The following is a 23,188-nucleotide window of genomic DNA, read 5'->3' as shown; positions in this document are numbered from 1 at the left end:
GTTGCAAACATTGCGGTAAGCTAGGTGACCTCGATCACATCTTCTTTGAATGTCCTAAATTTATTCAGCATTCAAACTCCCTGTATACAAAATTAACTAAATGCAATACATACGCTCCATATAATATACTGTCCTTGTTAGCCATAGGTTCTGTAACAAATTATAATTTAATTATAGAATTTTTGTCAGACACATGCATAGCTTTATAAATCTGATACTCGTTCATGAAAACTTTCATGAGCGTGTATAGGGTTAGACTTGTACCCTTTGTTTATCCTATATGTAACAATATCCTTATCCGTGGTCCAGTATTGTTTGTCTGTTAAAATAAATGTCTTGACGGACCCCTAGACGAAAAGCGAGTGTCCTTGCATTTTCTTCGACGTGTTCTTCTATTCATTATTCGTCTATTTCGTTTTAGGGATATCGCTGTGCATTTGTCTGAGAGAAATAATCTGTACTTATGTGTAAATACTTTCTTAAGGAATATATTATAACCTTTCGAGACTGGCTAAATGAAGAAAGTCTATGCAAAAAAAAATGTTTGTAATGTTTAAATTTGCAAAAATTTTATGTAAAAATATGTATTGTCACTATTCCTTTGACTTGTCAAAAACAAAACTATTTTTGTATATTGATTAAATAAATTCTATTCTATTCTATTCTTGTGTAAACAATGACCAGAGGCTCTTACGAATCAAGATAGGAATCTTAGGTATCTTCAAGAGTTAGATGGAGCGGTTAATCTATATTTTTTGATTTTATTATGACTAACATACTTATTTCTATTGTTACGTTATCATATAATTAATAAAATAATATATTAGATTTTAGACCTATCTATTACAAAGTATCTAAATTTGCATATCTACTGTTGATTAGATAGTTATCCTAAAACCTTTTATAAAACGTATTTTGTATGAAAAATGTATAGTTCTTAATTACAAAATTAGAAGAGACCAAAAATGAAGATTTATGTGTTAATATTATTTTTGGTTACCTTGACCGCTTTGGTAAGTTTTGTCTTTAATAAATCTATATTATTAGGTGTGTACAAAAAGTAAGATCTCTAAATATTTCCATTTCTGATAGGTTTACAAAAACAAGTATTAAATTTTTTTTTAATGATACACCCTGAATTATATTTTTTCCAATATTTTATACTATTTTAAGTTAAAATTACAATTGTTAAATCTGGATAGTCCTCTGAGGCAACTTGATTGCCTCAAAAGTAAGTTAAAATCTTAAAATCAAATTATCTGTAATAAAAATACTAATTTGCACTTTTTCTGTCATTCTTATTTACTGTCATGAACGATTCAAATTTCAAATACATTTATTCTACACACAACCAAACTTATACCGTGTGTCCGTAAAGTATGGAATAAATTCGATATTTCCTAAATGAAAAGCCTTTTTAAAAAAATCTAAAACACATCGATTTTTAAATTTAATATTCTACATTTTACAATAAAATTTCATTATACATGGTGATACACATTACAGTGATGACGTCATCGGCTCTTTTTTAAATGTAACACCCTCTATTTTAGGACATTTTTAGATCGATAAAAATAAGCTGATTTCAAAAAAGTATAATACTCGGGTTTAATGAATATAATTTGAAAGATATGCGCTTAGAAAACAAATTATTTATTATCAATTGCAACAAAGTAGCCTACTTCTAGTTTTTGGTAAACTGTAATTATTTTTAGTAACGTTCAATAGGAATTAAATAGTACAATAATTGTAATAATTCGTGAATGTTCTGTATTATTGCTTAATCATTTTAAGTAGAAATGAATTTGAGTGTAAAGCAAAGAATTGAAATACTCATGATGCTTTTGTATGGAGACAAATCGCGAACTCAGATGGAAGTGTGTAATTTATTTAATGATAAATATCCAGAAATACCCATCACGCAGTCAAGAGTAAGTAAGATTGAAAAGAAATTTCGAGAAACTGGTACGGTTGAAAATGCACGCAAATCAGGTCGTTCCTCTGTAAATTATGTTACAACTTGAGATGTTCTACTTTTGAAGAAGATGCGCACACTTCTGTTCGTAAGGTTAGTAGTGATCTCGATGTTTGCAAAACAACGGTACACAAAGTACGTAAAAGTAAGTAAAGTAAGTAAAATGCACAGTTGTACAGGAATTAAACGAGGATGATCCAGATAAAAGAATACAATTTTTTCGAAATAATGATGGATAACAGCCTCCGAAACACTCTTTTGGTTCAAAATATTATTTTTTCTGATAAGGTTACATTCAAATTAAATGGCGAGGTTAACCGTCAGAATTGTAGATACTGGGCAAAAGAAAACTCCAACTGGATGCGGGAACATCATACATAATACCCGCAAAAGGTAAACGTATGGGCTGGCATTGTAAGAAATAAAAAATCATTGGAGTCTACTATTTCGAAGGTAATTTAAACGGGCCAACATACCTTCAGTTTTTGTGGGTATTTATTCCCCAGTACAATTAATCTTGAAGTTTTTGATAAAAGTTTATGGTTTCAACAGGATGGTGCGCCTCCGCATTATGCTTTAGATGTTCGAAGGTACCTAAACGAAATTTTTCCGAACAAGTGGATTGGAAGACGTGGACATATTGAATGGCCAGCGAGGTCGCCAGACCTTTGGATTATTTTATGTGGAGTCATTTAAAGAATGTTGTTTATAAAACGAAACCTGCAAATATTGGAGACTTAAAAACAAGAATTCATAAGAAATAAACAATATTTCTCAAGAAAGCATAAAATAAAAATAAAAAATAAAACTTTATTCATCATTGCAGATTATTTACATACATAATATAGGACATGTCAAAGTAAAAGGAAACGTTAAAAACTACCTATACAATATAAACATACACATAAATATAGAAACAACATACAACATATCTAAGACATAAATTCCGAGACACTATAAAAACATGACTCGATGAGATAAGTCTTCAATTTATTCTTAAATGCCCTATCATCATCTGCTTCACTTTTTAACTTGGATGGGAGCTGATTAAAAAACCTTACGCCGCTATAATCAGGGTTTTTTTCAAACATAGAAGTGTAATGTTTAGGAGTCCTAAAGAAATCTTTTTTTCTGGTACGATAATTGTGTACATCTGAATTTGATTTCAATCTATTGATATTAGCTTTTGTATACAGAATACTTCTGTATATAAAAATTGAGGGAACAGTGAGTATTTGATATTTTCTAAAATGCTCTCTACACGTATGTCTATATGGTAAATTAAAAATCAAGCGAATTATGCGCTTTTGGGCTATAAAAACTTTCGAGACATTTGTTGCACTGCCCCATAGAACAATATTATATGACAAATGTGAATAGATGATAGCGTAATAAACATTAAGTATCTGTTCCGTTGTAAATAAGTATTTGAGTTGCAAAAGAGCATAGTATCCAGAATTATCGAATGTTTCGAATGTTCGAATGTTTTCGAACATACATGATTAATATCTACCTCCCAGCTCGTATTACTGTTTAGATGTAGTCCTAAAAACTTTGTAGTGTCAGATAAAGTGATAAAATCATTGTCGACTTTGACAGAGAAATTTTCCTTTATTGGAATTTTTATATAAAATTGCATACATACTGTTTTACTCGAATTTACGATTAAGGAGTTTTTTTCGCACCAAGACGTAAACTCATGGGCTAAGGTATTGAGTTTTAACCTCATTTCCTCAGCATTTTCTGCAGATGCCACCAACCTCGTGTAATCAGCATACAAAAAAATATTTTCCGTACTCATATATTTAGGCATATCATTGATATAACAGAGAAATAACAAAGGACCCAGTATTGATCCTTGTGGAACGCTAAGATCAACGTCATACAAATCTGATTGATAATGACCCACTTGACATACAGTGCACAGATTTTAAATATGCCGGTGGGAGATGGCTTCTATGCGCTGTATTATAGTCGATGTATGAGAGATAATGAAATAACGAGGTATGAGAATAATGATATAAAAATAATAATATAAAATTTGTTATTTCATTACTTCGAAAACTTTTTCTCTCATACACCAACTATAATACAACGCATAGAAGCCATCTCCCACCGGCATATTTAGAATCTGTGTACTGTACATCTGTCGATATTCTAGATAGGATTGTAACCATTTTAAAAAATTACCTCGAAATCCAAGTCCGTTTGGTTTACAAATTGCTACATTTAAATTTATAGAGTCAAAAGCTTTAGTTAAATCAAAAAAGAGGGTTCCAACAAATTTCTTTTGATCTAATGAACTATAAATGAATTTAAAAAATGTTGTTGATGCACTCTCGGTTGATTGACCTGGAAGAAACCCATTTTGATATGAACTTATTATGTTATATTTACTAAGAAATGACAACATCCTTTTATGAATGCATTTTTCAATAACCTTACACAAGACAGTTGGTACGGTAATTGGTCTATAATTTGGTTATAATTGGGGAAACGATACCAATTTTCAAATCAGTGGGAAAAATACCCATCTCTACAGATTTATTTATTAAATCAGTTAACGGTTGAATAATGTACACGCTCATATGTTTAACTAGCTTTGTGGAAATGCAATCAATACCCACTGAATTTACATTTTTTAAGGATGAAACAGCTTCGGCAACATCGCTATAGTCAATAGGATAGAAGAAGAATGTTTGGCCAACATTTAAGATCGCATAGTTTTTAAATTGTGAATTTCCATATTTGGCATTTAATGCATTTTTTGAAAATGATGAAAAGAATACGCCGAAAGCATTTGCCATCTCTTTTTTATCGTTTATGAAACTTCCTAAGTGTTCGATTTTTCTATGTTTTTATACTGTCCTTTTTTTCCAGTCTTGATATTAACTGTTTTCCAAATAAATTTTTGCTTTTGATGGTTATTTTTGTTGTGAAAAGTATTCTGGAAACAATGCTTCTTTGCTTCTTGAATTTTATCAGTATACTTCTTTTTGTTTTCTTTATATTTTAATTTTACATCAGGGTCTTTCAAATTTTTTGTCAACCTGAAAAGGTTTTTTAAATCAACTCCCATCTTTAAGATTTATAATAGATTAATTAAGATTCATAAACAAGGTTCTACAAGAATTTGTGCAACGGGGTTACTGTCAAATACAACAAGGGCTACAATTCGAACATTTAATATTAAGTCATGTATTAATTACTGGATAACTTTCAAGTTATTTATTATAATTTATTTATAATTTATTTATAATTTATTTATAATTGATTAATATTATAAATCAATAAAAATTAATTTCCTACGCGCATATCTTTCAAATTATATCCGTTAGACCCCTAGTATGTTACGTTCCAAATTTAAAGTAGAAAGTCCCACCTTTATTTTATCAAAATTTAAATAATTCAGGACGTGTAAGAGCGGTTGCCTATAATATATTATAAGCAAGGTGGCGAAAATAAAATTAGTAATTTTCAAATAGGGGTAATGTCTGGCAAATTGTACTGAAGTTAAGGGAACACGTCCTCTTTTTTGTGAAGAAACTAATTTAGATCGTTCTTTCTAGAGTTATCTTGGAAGAATTGGGATCATAAAATTGAAATTTTTGAATCTCGGTATTATTCGGTGACCTCCGTGTGTCAAGTTGTCAAGTGTTCGGAAAGACGACGGAAAGAAAGTGATTCTAGGTTTGACGGTGTTACTGAAAGGTTGGGCTAGATTAAAAACGGCATTTTGTTTTTTGCTTTTGCTGCTGTTCCATGTGGGATCTGGACTAGACCGAACCGTGTGGATATTCAAGGGGATTTGCTGCCTTCGTGGAAGGGTTTTTTTTGGAATATCCACAATTTCGCTAAAAAAAAGCGGATCTACAGTACACGTGAATACCGGGAGTCGTATTTAGATCAAGAAATTAGCCTTAATCACGAGTCCAAATAGCCGACTACGCTTCGGTCCAATTTGGGATATTTCAAACCCCTAATCTGACTAAGAAGGGTGAGTGTTAGAACATTTCGTTTTTAATTAATTAAAAAGTTGTAGTTATTTTTTTATCCCATCTCTAAAAAGCTATTCACATTTTTATCAGTTTTCATACATTCAAGTTCGGAGACAAGTTTTTTTTTGTATTGCTCCATTATCGCCAAAAGGCAGATAAACAAAGTGTTAAAATCAATATATTTATTTCCAAATAATTATTTTAGACACAGATGGTAATTAATGTTTTCTTGCTTCAGGGTTGGTTTGTTTGTTTTTTTTCTGCTTCTTCTTCTTCGTATTTTTCCGTCTGGCTGTAATTTTTAACTTTTCAACATTGTCACACAAGTCTATGTACAGCGGCAATCGTATGGGATTTTGGATTGAAGACACGCTGAACTGTAACTGGAATTCCACGCGGTGAAGTATATGAAAATTCGAGGGATGGATCGATAATTAATTTTCAACGGAAGATTTAAGCACCGTCTAATTTGTTTACGGAATACAATAGTTTTTTTAAAGATTAGTTGCTGTTAGTTTTTATTTTCATATTTACAAATACTTTACAGTTTTTTTTTAAAGATTATTTGCGGTTTATTTTATTAATTAAATATTTACACATACCTATTTTAATTTTGTAAACTGCGTCTAAGGGGGGACGATATATTTGAGATTTATTTTTTTATATTATTTTCTGCGCACGCACTTGAGCTCACGTGGTGTCCTATTTGCGGTAATTATTTTTTTTTTGGTTGGTATTGAACCGCACACCCCTTAGCGTCCGGTACTTTTATACGTCTTACCTTTCATTTTGTTCTGTTAAATAGAAATAACTTATGAATTTTTGTTAGGCAAGTAGAAGCCGCATTTTTATATTATTTTTTTATTAAGCCTATGGTAAAGTTAAATAATATTGTAATATGTGTTTATTTTCAACTATCTTGGGAATCTATTTATTAAAATTGACTAAATTCTAATCTGACAATTTCATTTATTTTTTTTTATTTATTCAGGTTGTATACTGTTACTTAGTATTTTAGTAGTAAACCTATTGGTAAGTTGGTGGTTTATTGAATAGTAACGTAGGGAAGGCTGTGGGCCAATTTACCTGGCGCCCCTGATATAACTTCGGATTTTTTTGTTTTGTGGACCGCACGACCATCTCCACTGTTTTGTCTAGCCGCGAGCCATTCCCAGACTGTCACCGTATAGTACTTTTCTTTCCGGGTGTACGTCTGATTTATATTTGGTACATTTTGTAATTTTTTTTTATATAGATTCGGTTTTGTACGCCACAAGTATTATACTTTTTTGGAACCAGCTAATTTTTTGTCAATCTAAAGATGACCTAAAATACACATTACATCACTGCAATGTGTATCTTCGTGTATAATGAAATTTTATTGTAATATATAGAACATTAAATTTAAAAATCGATGTGTTTTAGATTTTTTTAAAAAGGCTTTTCATTTAGGAAATATCGAATTTATTCCATACTTTACGGACACACTGTATACCTACCTTTAGGTATCTTTACAATTTCAATATATATATATATATATATATATATATATATATATATATATATATATATATATATATATATATATATATATATATTATATATATATATATATATATATATATATATATATATATATATATAACGAATAGGAAAGAATAATGATTTTTAGGATGAAAGCTTACGGCCATAATGGTTGTGATGTAGCGCAGTTAATTTAAAAATACTTATCCAAATTTGAATTTGAATTTGAATGAATAATTAGTTACATTTCTTATGAATAATTATTTCAGTGGTTATTTCAAAAATTATCAAAGTGTTTCAGCATATTAAAAAAGTGTTATTCACCATATTGGCAATCACTGATCTAGCATTGAATTTTGACTTTTAGATAATGTTAACATTTTATAGAAAAAGTATATAGCATTCACTAATTTAAATTTAATTCAAGAGATGTCTTATGTATTATTTGTATTAGTATGAATGTGCAAATAATTTTAGGGAGTACAAGGATTGATAGGTGGCACACTAATATATCCACACAGTTTGCCTTATATGGTTTTCCTAGATGTCGTTGGATCAACAAATACAACCAGATGTTCGGGAGCCCTTATTTCAAATGATTATGTTTTAACGGCAGCTAGATGTCTCAAGAAGTGAGTAATTTATTGTTAATTTCTAGCCTATACTTGTTAAGATAAATAATTATTATTATGAAGAAAATATTATTGTTATCGAAGATTTTCTAATCTGGTCCTACTCAAAGTAAAATATTTTATATCTATAGTGAAATTCACACCAAGACTACAGCGCAGCTAAAGGTGCAATCTGACAGAACGAGTGGCGTTCTTCATGGGCGAAGAAAAATAGAAAACACACAATAAAAAAAGAGAAAATATAAAAACGTGAACCAACCTAACTTGGAATATCGTTTTTACCTACAATATTTGTGGTTTACGATATTAAGGGATAGAGCAAAACTGTCTTTTTATGGCCAGCGCTTCCAGTCTCGGTGTTTGTCGGTAAATTAACACGGTTCAAAAGAATTTGGTAGCTGATTTATAGCAGGTACTTACTCCATCAAACCTTCCAACATGACTAGTGACAGATATGGTCAGTGTTTTGGTAATTTTACTGTGAAGTGATCTAACGAATTTGTGTTGAAATTTTTATCATTGTATAAATTACCCAACTTACTAAAATTTTAAACGGCAACACTGGTGGACAAAACTAACCTAAACCCTGATTCCGACGGGACACACTTCATTGGGCTAGTTACCAAAAGTAAATATTTCACACTAACATAGGGTGCCAACCGTGGTCTCTCTTCTGTTCACTCTATACATTTCTGTTCCTCTTTGCCGACATGAACCAGAGAAGAACGTCTTTAAACGAGCTGTGTAATGCCGGCTTAAGATGGGACAATGCTTTTCTTATGGTATGGAGAATAAACGCACAGGGTTGTCGGCCATCGCCAGCTGTTGATTGCTCAATCAAGAGCGGCGTACAGCACTAGCTTAAATAAACTGCTCGAAAAAAAAATCTCCCGGCAGTACGTATACAATATTTTATATTATGTATACAGTAGAATAAAAAAGTATTGTAAAAGTTTAAATAATCAAATACTCCACGAATACTCCAGTAGTCAGAGACGAAAATGCCACTGAACCTCTAAAAATCATACGAACAAGCTTAATTTTGCTGAGAATGTCAATTTTGATACCCAAAAATGGTAAGAATTAAAAAATATGCAAAAAAGTTTGTTTTCAGACAAATGTTTCAAATAAAATTGTAGCTGAGATAATTTTGAATTCAAATGTTTATTAGCACTTTTTGTATAGGATGAACCGTTCTCTCAGAAACAACCCTTGAAGCGACCGGCGATTTTGAATGTCAGTTACGCGCGCGAAATCAATTTTAAAGAAAATTTGTATCAGCTTGACGGTAAAAATTCGATATTTTTTGGTCAGAGTGTACTGAACTAAGTTTATTCGTCTAATTTATTAACTTTATTGATTATAAAATATTCTAACACTTAGTTTATTAAAGTCTTTATTTGTACAATATCATACTAATTTATTTCACACTATAATTATATAATTTATTTACAACATTTATTACAATTTATTTATCCCGACAATACGCACGTTACATTTTAAAAACTCGACTCGATTATAATTTCAGACTACCTCACACAATAAAAGTTCCGCTATATATATATATATATATATATATATATATATATATATATATATATATATATATATATCAAACAGCCGTTGTTCGGGAATCCCTTGGAAGCCCACGGATGTTGACCTGTGCTGACCCTTAAATTGTCTCGAACACCATGGAAGAAGACCGGTTTTATACCTCATTTTGTTTATCTCGAAGCTTCTTTGATTTTTGGTCGCCAACGAATTTATTCGACCCTTCTCTAGAGAGTTCCAATGGCAGGTATAAGAGGGGACTCGTTTGGGTATTACCTGCTAAAAAATACTTGTTAGAAAAATATGTTTACAGTTTACAGATGAGTCATTATTTATCGTAACATTGCCCCCCTTTTAAAAGATGGTTCCTCCTGCAACCTTGTCGAAACTGGAACTGGAACGGTATGCTGGTATCGGCAACTGGACCCTCTTTTACAACTTCCAGTTGTATAAAAATGACAAGGTACGGTTTTCTCTCTGCACTGGTAACTATGCGGATTGCAACAGACCAACACCTAGACTGCGGTGCCTTTAAAGATCTCCTCCACCATACTTCGGATAAGCCTCCAATCTAATTGGCGGCACTCTAACTTTGGCATGGCTAACTTTTGCACGTCGGACTCTAGTACGTGCTCTCTCAATTGAAGTAAGGCCTCCCATACATCTCGGTAGGTAGGTTGGTCACGAGCAGTGTCTTTTGTTATCAGATAAAAAAGGTACGTGATGCATCTTGGAGTTTCAAGGCTTTCCCGGGAGCTGGCACTTGGCATTGAAGTTCTGCAACTCGACCGAACTTCCTTCGAAAGACGGATGCCAACCCTGGTGCGTCTTTGATACTGGCCGGGATGGTAAGGGCCAGTGAGTAGTCATCGGGAAGCGCGAGTAGATCTTGCTTTTCTTCAGTGGTAACACCATATCTCGCTTTACCGGTGCCTCCATAGTCCCCTATGAATTCCTCAAACGTGAGGTCAGACATATCTTGGACTTGGTTTACTTCCACTTCTTCATCTACGTCGTGGTCACCTTCGAAAGACGCCAGCCGCTTATAGTGTACTATCATCGGCTTTCCCCTCGGAATCTTGCTTATTCGGTAGATGACATCGTTGATCTTCTCCATAATGAGGTATGTACTTTCCCAAAACTGCTGCAATTTGGGAGAACAACCTTTTCGCTTTTTGAGATTATAGAGCCAGACTTTGTCGTTCTTTTTAAAGCAACTTAAAAGTTCTTCTTTATATCATACTAATTTATTTCACACTATAATTATATAATTTATTTACAACATTTATTACAATTTATTTATCCCGACAATACGCGCGTTACATTTCAAAAACTCGACTCGATTATTTTTTCAGACTACCTCACACAATGAAAGTTCCGCTATATATCAAACAGACGTTGTTCGGGAATCCCTTGGAAGCCCATGGATGTTGACCTGTGCTGACCCTTAAATTGTCTCGAACACCATGGAAGAAAACCGGTTTTATACCTCATTTTGTTTATCTTGAAGTTTCTTTGATCTTTGGTCGGCAACGAATTTATTCGACTCTTCTCTGGAGAATTCCAATCTCAGATATAAGAGAGGACCCGTTTGGGTATTACCTGCTAAAAAATACTTGTAAGAAAAAGATGTTTTCAGTATAGATGAGTCATTATTTATCGTAACAGTACTATGGACAAAAATCAAAATGATTTTTAAAAATGAAGAGTGCAGCTTTCGTATGTTATTTTTGTTTTTTACCGAAAATGAGGTCAGTTTTTATATAGGTGGCAAATAAATAAACGTAACGAGATTTTTGCCATTTTTTATGATATTCATGAGATCAATAAAACTTGTCACTTTAATTGTCTGGCCACTATGGAATTTTTATTGATAGAGCCTAATCTTTAAAATCGATAGTAAGAAATTTGAGTTTTGGGTTTTGGCAACAAATGTGAGGCATTTGAAATATGCCTAAAAATGCTGAATTTAAACTTTCACAAAAACGATCTAAAACATTTAAAACTGCTTTTTTTCAATTATATAAGTACATTTTTTGAAACTGCACAACTTCTGCTTGTTGTTCCATCCAATACCGTCTTAGTGGGGGCATTTCCCGTGAGCTGCGATTGTTTAGAATGTAAAAGTTCAAATTATGCGTTTTAGGCATATTTCAAATGCCCTATATTGATTGCCACATCTCAAAATCGAAATTTATTGTTATAGATTTTAAAGATTAAGCTGTAACAATAGAAATTCCATATTGATCGGTCAATGGAAGTGATAAATTTTATTGATCTCATGAGAAACGTAAAAAATGGCAAAAATCATACGTTTATTTATTGAGCTGATGTGTCCTATGTCTTGGAAAATCACTTACATATTTTTCTAATAAAATCAAATTTACAGCGATAATCTGCTGTATAATAGGTCTGATAGACAAAGGGGCCAGGCGGTCGAATTGCATTCACTTCACTGTTAATAATCTAGTGGATTGATGGTTAGATTCCTTGCTAGAAAACAAAAAGATCAACTTGATAGTATAAAATCTAAATAGATCTGTTACTTAGACTAGAATACGCTAATGTATCGAATAGACCTATGGAGGAGTGTTGCGTAACAACAATACTTAATATTTTTAGTCTATTTTTGTATCATATTATTTAGTTTATTTTTGTATCATACTGTATATTAGTTTAGATATATAAAATTTCTTTGTACTAACTAATAATCTGTAAAGCGCCGTTATCTTGCATTTAAATAACTTTCTACACAAGTTTCTAAAACCTTCATAGAATCGTAACAATGAAAGGATTAGTATTTTCCAAATTACCCTCTGACGCATTCCAAAATTCCGCAAGTTGAGACAAATACCCTTATTCAGGTAGTTTTTATCAATGATTTGAAAGTTAAAGGTATTTGAAAAATAAACATATCTTTTAATACGTCGAGGGGTCAGGGGGGAGATTTCGGAATGTTTGTGATTGAGGGGCGAGAGTGGACATCAGTATCAGTTAAAATTCCAGCACTGAAGGAGCGTCAGGCTCTACTCGCCCTAGCGGCATATTAGTGTTTTAAACCAGTCGGTATATTAATAAGTTCGTGTCAATATTGTATCACCGACAAGTGTGTATCATATGCAAGTTATCGGCGTTTAAAATACATTGTATTTGTTTAAATATACATATTTGTTCAAACGTTCTTTTCGAATCTTCATTTTTCCCAGTTTTCTAGGTGGTCCTTCAAAGAAATATATATATAAAGTGAACCTATTTCCCTAAGAAAAAACCTTGTTCCCCAAGGGAAAAAACCAGCGACCTATTACTGGTGCGTGAAACAAAGCCATCAGGACAAAGGTGTAAGGACAAACACCTACATCTTCGTTCAGAGGAGCACTATGGCAAAATATTGGGGGCTTGTGTCTCGGTGTTAATCACCCCATATATCCCTACCGGATGAGCATATATGCTTAAAAAACCGAAAAATAGAGAAACTACTGTAATTTAAATCTAATCTAAGACTTTCATATCTAAAATACCTTTAAATAATATTTATCTTTTTTTTTCAGTTCGACCTCTGTACGAGTGGTACTTGGAGCAGATGACGTAACTGTAAAGGAAGAAATGCAAGTTTCGTTTGATACCGACCAATCTAATTTTATAATACATGAAAATTTTGTCGACGAAACTCTAGAAAATGATATTGCTTTAATAAAGCTGCCAAGTTCGGTTGAAAGTAATGAGTATATACAAGTAATTTCCATTGCTACAGAGGATCAAGTAAAGGAAGAATTAGGTAAATATTTTTTTATCAAATATAATTCGTGGTTTTGGTAAATTAACTGTATATAAGAACCATTTTCCAAGAGGTCATCCGTTAGATTATTTATTTCCTGTAGATTTTGAGATACATGGAGACTTTTCAGCACATTTCACATTACGTATTCTTAATCCTAAATCATTATATGATTATATAATATATATCATTCATATGTAGTAGAATATAATATATATATATATATATATATATATATATATATATATATATCTATATATATATATATATATATATATATATATATATATATATATATATATATATATATATATATATATATATATATATATATATATTATTGTGATATTTAAAGTCTTGGTGCGCCAAGCAATAATTAGCTAATTAATTTTTTTGATTAATTAAAATTATTTAAATGATATGATTATGACTCTATCACAATTTTTAATTCTTTTATCTCAGGGTTAAATTCGTGCTTCAATATCTATGCTATTACATGTGAAAGGTAAGGTCCAAAGAATACCGGAATAAAAAAAAAACACATATGATCTAACACTATATATTGAAATAAAAATAATGAAATAATTCACACTCAAAAGTTTTCAATAAACAAATCTCATATAATGATTCTCAAAATTTGTTCTACGTACGTGAACAATCAAAATTAATGGTACAAACAATATTAATTGAAATCTCAAAATCACAAACTATTCTAACTCTCCTAATCAAAATATTTATATCCTTTCTAAATTAAGTGTAAAAATTGTGTTATCAATAAAAGAAAAAACTGCAGAAAACAAAAATATCTCTCTCTGATTATGAGTGGTCCAAATCCTTGTTCCTTGTAGACTATATTATCTCCTCTCAACCGCTCCCTATGTAATCAGCAATCGTACAACAGATTGTTGCAAGTATATCGTCCTTAATGATCTCCTTCAAAAGCACAAATCATTCAAATTATGATAGCCTTTCTCCTCTCGATAAACTGAATCTCTCGTTGGCCCGAGTGAAAAATGACTCTTGGAATATCTTCTCTTTACGATAAACTGAATCTCTCGTTGACCTGAACAGTGACTCTTGGAATATAAGTAGAAAAATATGACTTACAATATTTTGCTGCTTTAGCTACTGTCAGATACACTAACTCCACAAAAACTCACTAACATTCAACACTACTGCTTGCTACATCTCGGGAACCGTCAGAGAACAATCACTGTTCGTCTTACAGACTTGGAAAACCAACTGATTATCTTTTCTCTCTCCTCAATCTCGCTAAACTTTTTCCTACATACTTATCCCACCTTTTTCAATCTCCGCCAATCAAAACTCGTCACAATTCCCCCATTTTTTCATTTCGATAACAAACAAATTTTTACCTATAATTATAAAATTTCCTAAAACTTATTTACAAATAATATTTTCTATAATTCTTAAAACTAACAAAAACCTCTTTCTAAAATCTCTTCTATTTGTCTCTAATCACTGCATTAATGTGGTTCAATTGTCTTTGGATTTCACTTAAAATTATGCGGGTCACTCAAGTATAACAAAGAAATAATTTATGCAAAGCTTACATTTTGTTTAGTACAGGTAATCCAAGAATTTAATAACTTTCCTTCTTCGAAATGTTTGTTGGATATTATCCTACTTATCTGAATTATTTTAATGTTTTTGAACTTTGAAATATTTTTAAACAAACCAATATTTTTCTCGATTTTACATATCATAACAATATATATATATATATATATATATATATATATATATATATATATATATATATATATATAGATAACCTTAAGCTAAGATTAAGACTATTAAAAGAAGTAATATTAATCTAAAACAGGCTTCCGCGTTAAACCGCATCGAATATCACGGCGCCGAGCTTTCGACCATCCTCTTTGATGTCTTCTTCAAGGCTTTCGAGGTCTCAGTCTCTCGAGCTTTGCAATTCAATTTCTGCTCTGACCTTGGATTCTACGATTTGTTTGGCCTATATAAGATCGGGGGTGGTCTGCACAAAGAATTTCATAAACTGCGAGTTGTTCATTTGGAATGCTGTCTTTAATTGATCGGATAAAGAGATGAAAGTTTTTGTTGGGGGTCTTTATTCCTCTTAATTTAAGAATTTTGTCGATTTTGTCAGTGACATTTTTGATGTAAGGAAGAAAAGCTTTCGTATGATGAGGGTCTGAGTCTTTTGGTTGAGATTGAGTGGGAGATTGATGTCTCTGGATACTCCTAGTGATGTGATTTTTGCGGTAACCGTTTTGGATGAGAGCTCGATTTAAACTAGAGAGCTCAGCGGGTCTACTTGCATCATCGCAAAGCAGTATTGATCTGGAGATAAGGGTATTGATGACTCAATTCATTTGTGAAGGTGAATGATGAGAGTTGGCATGCAAGTAACGATTGGTATAGGTGGGTTTTCAATAAAGAAAGTGATGAAAACCTTGGGATTGGTTTTTTTTATGACAACGTCGAGAAGCGGAAGGGATGAATCAGTTTCCACTTTCATCGTGAACTGGATACTACGATGTGTACCATTCAGATGAGTTTGAAAAGACACCAGAGCATCACTATCCCAAATGAAGAATGTATCGTCAACATATCGTAGCCAACATGTGGGTTTGAGCAATTATGTGGATAGTTCTCGGGTCTTGAAGTCTTTCATATAGATATTGGCACCTCTACCTAATCAAGAAACGATAACAGTAGTAGAGGCATTCATAACGCGTCATGTAATGACATGGTGTTCCTTGATAGTAACATTCTGATCAAGGAAAAGATTTTAAATCAAAATTATGGCAAGAATTAATGAAAATATTGGGTATTAAGAAAACTTGTAAACAAGCATTGTAATACTGTTGGTGTTTGAATAAAATAATTTAAAGAAGTGTATACACACACCCGGATATGTGCGGGAAAGTCTGTGTAGTGAGGCGGTACGCTTCGATGTTAATTTTTATTTTTTTTTTCTTTTTTTTTCGAATCTTGTCCATGTTCTTTTTTGTGAATGTCCAGGTTTGAGCTCCGTAAGTGAGAACGGGAAGGATACAAGAATCGAACACTTTGGTTCGAAGGTTTTGGGGTATCTTTTTGTCTTTTAGTATGTATGAGAGTTTTCCAAATGCGGCCCATCCCATTCTTACTCGTCTGCTTATTTCGGTAGTTTGGTTTTCTTAGTTTACCTTGATATTCTGACCCAGATATATGTATTCTTCTACATGTTCCACTTTTGTTCCTTGGATGGTTATCGTCGGTTGATCATCTTTATTCGACATTAGCTTAGTTTTACTCAGATTCATTTTCAGTCCTTTTTTTATGGATTCCGTATGAAGCTCATTGATCATCGTCTTCAGTTCTTTCCAGCTGTCGGCTATTAGTACTACGTCATCTGCATATCTTAGATGGTTTAAATACTTTCCGTTTATCGACAGTCCCTTCGTTTCCCAATTTAGTGATTTAAAGATGTCTTCAAGTGCGGCAGTAAATAGTTTTGGAGATATGGTGTCTCCCTGTCTTACTCCTCGGTTGATTTTTATTGGCCTCGTTTTCATTCCGTTATCCATCGTGACTACCATTTCAGCGTGTTGGTATATATTATGTATTAATATCCTATATCTAGAATCTATTCTGCTGTTGACCAGTGCTTCCTCAATAGCCCATAATTCTATGCTGTCAAAAGCTTTCTCGTAGTCTATAAATGCTAAACAGATTGGTAAATTGTATTCGTTAACTTTTTCTATTAGGACCTTTAGTGTGTGAAGATGGTCACATGTACTGAACCCTTTTCTAAATCCGGCTTGCTCTACTGGTTGATATACATCGAACTTTGTTGTCAATCTATTTGTAATTATTTTTGTGAATGTTTTATAAAGTTGTGATAGTAGTGATATTGGACGATAATTTTTCAGATCTGTATTGTCCCCTTTTTTGTGTATTAATATTGTGTTAGCAGTATTCCATTCCCTTGGTATGTTTCCTTCAAATAGGCATTTATTAAAAAGTATTTTTAGGTACCTGATGACTTCTTCTCCTCCTTCTTTCAACATTTCTGCCAGAATTCCATCACTACCCGGTGCTTTATTTCTTTTCAATTCTTTAATTGCATTTTCTATTTCTACTTCGCTTATTTCGGGCATTACTTCAGAATTTAGGTTTGTTATTTGTCTTTTCAGATTTTGCTTTGAAGAGTCGGGGGGATCGTTTCTTGAGCGGTATAACTCAGTATAGAAGTTTTCAACTATGTTTGATATCTGAGCTTTGCTTGTTTCTAGTTGGCCTTGTTGATTTTTCATAGTTATAATATTTTTCTTTCCTAATTTCGGTTTGGTATATTTCAGACTTTGATTTTTCTCTATCACTCTTTCTACATGTTCTTGTTGATGTTTTTTAATATCGTCTTTTATCTGTTTTCGTATAGCTCGATTAAGTTCTTTGTATTCTGTGGTATTTCTTTTGTTTAGTGACAGGAGCTCTTTTCGTTGTTTCAGCATATTCTTCGATTCTGCACTTATTTTGGATTTTTTGTTGTTATGGCGGGTTGCTACTATGTTACTGTTATGGTCGATGTTAATTAGTGTAATATAAACCCAATCTTTCTAAAATTCATAATCAACTTTGCCTTAATTTTTTTTATTCTAGGTGAACTGGTTGTTGTATCCGGTTGGGGTCTTACATACTATGGTTATCCAGACTCTATGGCAACTGTACCATTGGCTGAATGGTTAGTGGTATTAAACAATACAGATAGTGAATGTGGGCGCTTTGGAACCTTAGTTAAAGATACAAATATCTGCTGCAGTACGACCAACTCTTGGGATGGCCCATTACAATTATGTGATGGAGATTGGGGCGATCCATTAGTAAATGATGGTAAAAATAAAACACTTTTTGGAATTGCTAGTTTCACAGCATATGAAAGTTGTGTAATGGGAAAACCTAATATATTTACAAATGTGCCCAAATACAGTGAATGGATAAAGTCTAATGCAAATATATAAAAATATTATTGAGCTAATTAAAAATAATTTATTTTATTTAAATAAAGTATTTTATAAAGTTTAGTTTCTTTGGAATAAATTTTTATGCAATTTTCCGAATTTTTCTATGACACTATTTCTTTTAGCTTTTAATAAGAATCTATCAAGAATAATACAAAAAAGACTACGCGTAGCAATAGAGGAAAAATTGGACAAGAAACAACAGATAATATATTTATTTTGAGAAACATAATAGAAAAGATGAACGAAAAAAGGGGAAGATTTATATCTCACATTTATAGATTTAAACGCTGCATTTGATACAATAGATAGAAGGAAGGTATGGAAAACCCTAGAAAAACGAAACGTCCTGAGGAAAATAATATGTAATTAAAAGCACTTATGACAAAGTTACTGGCATATTACAAATTAACGGTACAATTTCAAACGAATTCGGTATTAAAAAGGAAATAAAGCAAGGTGTCAGCCTCAGCCCAGTACTATTCATCCTAGTAATGGATGAAATTCTGAAAAATACTAAAAGCGCCACAAATCATCTGCAAACTACGGTGGGATATTTGAACTTAATACCGGTAGGACTTGACGGACTTCTATATGCAGATGACATTATACTTATTGCAGACACTAGAGAAAAAATTCAAGAATTCATAAATATATGAGTGAGAGATTTAGAAAAACAAAAAATAGAAACAAACATCAAGAAAACAAAAAGTATGAAAGTTAAACAAAAGAAAGTTAATGAGCGAAACCATTTTCCACTTTACTGTCTTCTTCTTCTTCTTCATGTGCCTTGTCCGTTCCGAACGTTGGCAATCAACATGGCTATTCTGACTTTGTTTACGGCAGATCTGAATAGTTCAGCAGATGACAATCCGAACCATTGCCGCAAGTTTTGGAGCCACGAGTGTCTTCTCCTCCCTGGACCCCTTCTGCTGTCTATTTTCCCTCGAACGATCAGCTGTAGTACTCTATATCTATTATGTCTCATAACGTGACCCAAGTATTCCAACTTTCTTTTCTTTATACTTATTCCTACATCTCTCTCTTTACCTATCCGGCGTAGTACCTCTTGGTTGGTCACGTGCTCAGTTTAGGATATACGTAATATACGTCGGTAAGCCCACATTTCGAAGGCCTCTACTTTTTTCATCAATGTTGCGGTCATTGCCCACGCCTCCATTCCATATAACAAAACCGGGAATACATAACATTTCAGAAGTCGAATTTTGAGAGGTAGGGTGAGGCTTTTAGAGGTGAAAATTTGCTTCATGCTAGTAAACGATGCTCTTGCCTTTTCCACTCTTATACGTATTTCCTTCGCTTGATCCCAATTTGAGTTAACTGTTGTTCCCAAGTAGATGTACGAATCCACGTGTTCAATTCTTTCATTGTTTAATATCAGTTTCTGTGGTGGTTGTTGGGTTTTGCTTACTAACATCCATTTGGTTTTTGTGATATTTAGTCTGAGTCCGTATTGTCTTTACTCTCTGTGTACTTTACTGTCAGAAAAACGAAATTGAGACAGTATCAACTTTTGAATATTTAGGAGTAGTGATATCAGAAGACGGAACAATCGATCAGGAGATATCAAACGATGTGAAGAAAGCAAATAAAATTTACTATGCATTGAACAACACGATTTTTGGAAAACAAGAAATAGAAAGAGAAGTTAAGCTTAAGATGTATAATGCAGTAATAATATCAATACTGTTGTATGCAAGTGAGACATGGGTCAATAACACCAAAATGGACAGCGCGCTGAACGCAGCGGAAATGAAACAAATAAGAAAAATAACTGGTGTCAAAAAAAGGAACAGATAGAATCTAAAATCAAAAGAAAAAAATTAAACTGGTTTGGACACATTAATAGTATGGAACAGATAAGACTAGTAAAATCATTTTGGTTTCTTAACAACAGATGTTATCATCTCGGATCAGGCTGCTAATATACCATCAACACGACTTCTTCATCTTCAATTTTAAGAAAATTTGATTTTAAATCTAGAGTCTAGATCAACAATAACATCATCCATGATATCAGTTACCAGCACACGATGATTTTCTGCCTAACTCCAGCTGCAATTCCAGGTCGATATAACCATGGGTAGGAGCTATTGTTCCAGTTGTTAATGTATAACTTCTCTCGCATCGACGGATTTTCGAAATATATCATCCTTGGATGGACTATAGTGTAAGTTACACCAGTGGTTATTTGACAAATTTTTCCATTAAGCTTACCAGAAATAATAAGACTTTTCCCGTTGTGTCAAAACTTGAACTACTGGGACATTGTACTCGTTCTGCTGTGTATTTTCTTGATAGAACCTTACAAAATCTACAGAGCAATCCTAACCCATTTGTTGGTGCAATAATTTTATTAGCAGGAGATTTTCGTCAAACATTGCCAGTGATTTCACGATATCAACGCCAGCTGATGAACTCAATGCATGTTTAAAGTCCTCCAATTTGTGGAAACATGTCAAGGTCTTGCACTTAAGCAAGAATATGCGTGTCGAGTTGCAAAATGACTAATCTCGAGACATATTTTCTAAACAACTCATTGACATTGGTAATGGCAAATTCTCTATAGACACCTTGACTGGGCATTAACTTTCCTCAAAGTTTTTAACTCGATCAAATTAACTCGATCAATAGATGAACTTCTTCAAAAGGTGTTTCCAGATGTTACTCAAAATTACAGAAACCATGATTGGATTAGCGAACGGGCTATATTGGCTGCAAAAAAACATAGATCTAAATGAATTAAATTTCAAAATTTAAGAACAAATTACAGGCAAATCGAGGATATATAAATCAGTTGATTCGGCTACTAACCAAGATGATGTCGTGAACTATCCACCTGAGTTTTTAAACTCGCTGGATTTACCAGGATTGCCACCTCACAGTCTTTAATTAAAGGTTGGATCGGTAGTTATAATGTTGAGAAATATTAACCAACCGCGTCTTTGCAACTGCACATTGTTAGCGATAAAAAAATTAATGAACAACGTGATAGAAGCAACTATACTGAAAGGAAAGTATAAAGGAGAAGACGTTTTGATACCACGCATCCCAATAATTCCTACTGATGTAGCATTTCAATTTAAACGACTACAGTTTTCAGTACGGCTTGCTTTTGCTATGACCATAAATAAGTCCCAGGGGCAATCATTAGGTGTTTGTGGTATTTATCTAGAAAACCCATGTTTCTCACATGGTCAATTGTATGTTGCCTATTCCCGTGTTGTAAAACCATCAGATTTGTTTATGTTTTCACCAGGTAATCAAACAAAAAACAGTGTATATCATAAAGCACTACAATAAAAAACACCCACTTTATAAATATTTGTCACCTTTAGGTTTCCACTAGCCCTTTAGATTATTTTTCAATCAGGTTTGAACCTTAAGTTGCCCTCTTAGTTTGGAGCCCTCTGGTAGACATCCCAGTCGGGGCTTTTAGTGGGTCCAAAAGGTTGGCCAAAGTTCGTGGAAGCGAAGATACTTAGGTCACCGAGCTGACCCTCACATGCCGCCCTATCATCATGGTGACGGTTCTGTTCAGGAGAATTAAAGAAATAAACTGCCACATTCCAAATCTGTTTGACAGAACGAAGTCTGTCGGGTCCGCTAGTACTAAATAAATTATTTTTTAGGTCATTCTTCAAATTATCTCTTTCGAAAATTTTAATGTCACAGTGCATTTCCATGTGTCACAACTATATTTACACGATAAAAGTCTGTTTACGTCAAATGAACGAACCTTGATAATTTTAAAAAGTGCAAATTCCAAAACTGTAAAGATTCCCATGTCTTATCTTTTAGGCTCCAAGAGCAAGACAATAAATATAAACATTACAAATGCAAACACAAAATGATTATTGATTAAAAATGCACATAAAAACTTTAATACAACGAATAAATAGGATGATATCGCTTACTAGCCGGTTTAAATTGAGTGACGCTAAGTTACGATATCAAGTTTCCTAAAACCGCTCAACGAGAATAGTACAGTATGTTTCATAGAAAGTGCAATCAAACTGAAATTGCAACTGTGTGCGGTAAATTTGTCTTGTAGATATTGTGATAATTGGTGATTATTAAAATTGTGAATGATTTTTTATTCGTCAGTGACAATGAGAGGTAAGAATTCTGTAAAAAAAGTTGGATATAAAAAGATAATTGGATTTAAATCAGTGACCTTATCTTTGTTAAAAATGTTCGTTTATAATAAAACAATAAAATTTGTCCAAAAAATTACATAAATCACCATTATCATCATCATCTTCTTCTTCTAACAATCTTCGCTACAACCCTTTGTGGATCTTGGGCTGCTTAACTACGCCTTTTCGTTCTGCTTTGTCGGATACTTTCCTTCGCCACTGCCTGATGTTCATGGTTTTAAGATCTTTCTCTACATCGTCTATCCACCCTTACGGGGCTCTCCTCTTATCCTACTTCCTTGGGATACTTTTATAGCTCGATGATCAGGCATTATTTCTAAGTAGCCAAGCCAGTTTAGTCTTTGTGGCTTTACAAATCTATTAATATCTGATATTCAAGGCGAATCTTCTACAACTGGCGTCGTTTCTTGCATCCTAATTTCCAGCGTTTTCTGTCGAAGCAATCTTCAGTTTTTAAATCTCTGGCGGTCATTGTATCCTCAACATCTTCTATTCATGGCCGTCTTGGTCTACCTAGTTTTCTTCTAGTGAGCGGAGTTCATTTTT

At 32.8% G+C, this 23,188-nt stretch overlaps 2 protein-coding genes across 4 annotated transcripts in view; both read left to right on the top strand.

The window, feature by feature from the left end:
* Positions 1 to 855: 855 nt before the first annotated feature.
* Positions 856 to 18,552, top strand: LOC140446212 (brachyurin-like). Its single transcript, XM_072538751.1, has 4 exons — positions 856 to 1,013; positions 7,975 to 8,129; positions 13,229 to 13,455; positions 18,103 to 18,552. The coding sequence occupies exons 1-4, from the start codon at positions 966 to 968 to the stop codon at positions 18,459 to 18,461; spliced, it is 789 nt and encodes a 262-aa protein (XP_072394852.1). The 5' UTR covers positions 856 to 965; the 3' UTR covers positions 18,462 to 18,552.
* A 3,813-nt stretch (positions 18,553 to 22,365) lies between these two features.
* Positions 22,366 to 23,188, top strand: part of LOC140445079 (sodium-coupled neutral amino acid transporter 9 homolog) — a 79,940-nt gene continuing 79,117 nt past the window's right edge. For 2 of the 3 annotated variants that reach the window (XM_072536879.1, XM_072536877.1), the window contains exon 1: positions 22,367 to 22,601. In XM_072536879.1, the coding sequence (XP_072392980.1) occupies positions 22,571 to 22,601 (31 nt within the window). In that variant the 5' untranslated portion in view covers positions 22,367 to 22,570. Of the gene's footprint in view, positions 22,602 to 23,188 lie in introns of all 3 variants that reach the window. The other variant, XM_072536880.1, reaches the window with a different exon arrangement.

This window comes from Diabrotica undecimpunctata, chromosome 7 (assembly GCF_040954645.1).
Source record: "Diabrotica undecimpunctata isolate CICGRU chromosome 7, icDiaUnde3, whole genome shotgun sequence".
NCBI lineage: Eukaryota > Metazoa > Arthropoda > Insecta > Coleoptera > Chrysomelidae > Diabrotica > Diabrotica undecimpunctata.
Note: the sequence above shows the minus strand (reverse complement) of the source record. Positions and strands in the feature narration are given on the sequence as shown.

Coding starts and splice junctions, on each gene's coding strand:
- LOC140446212 (XM_072538751.1), top strand. CDS start 966: ATGAAGATTTATGTGTTAATATTATTTTTGGTTACCTTGACCGCTTTG. Junction 1,014..7,974: donor TGGTTACCTTGACCGCTTTG/GTAAGTTTTGTC, acceptor AAATAATTTTAG/GGAGTACAAGGATTGATAGG. Junction 8,130..13,228: donor GCAGCTAGATGTCTCAAGAA/GTGAGTAATTTA, acceptor TTTTTTTTTCAG/TTCGACCTCTGTACGAGTGG.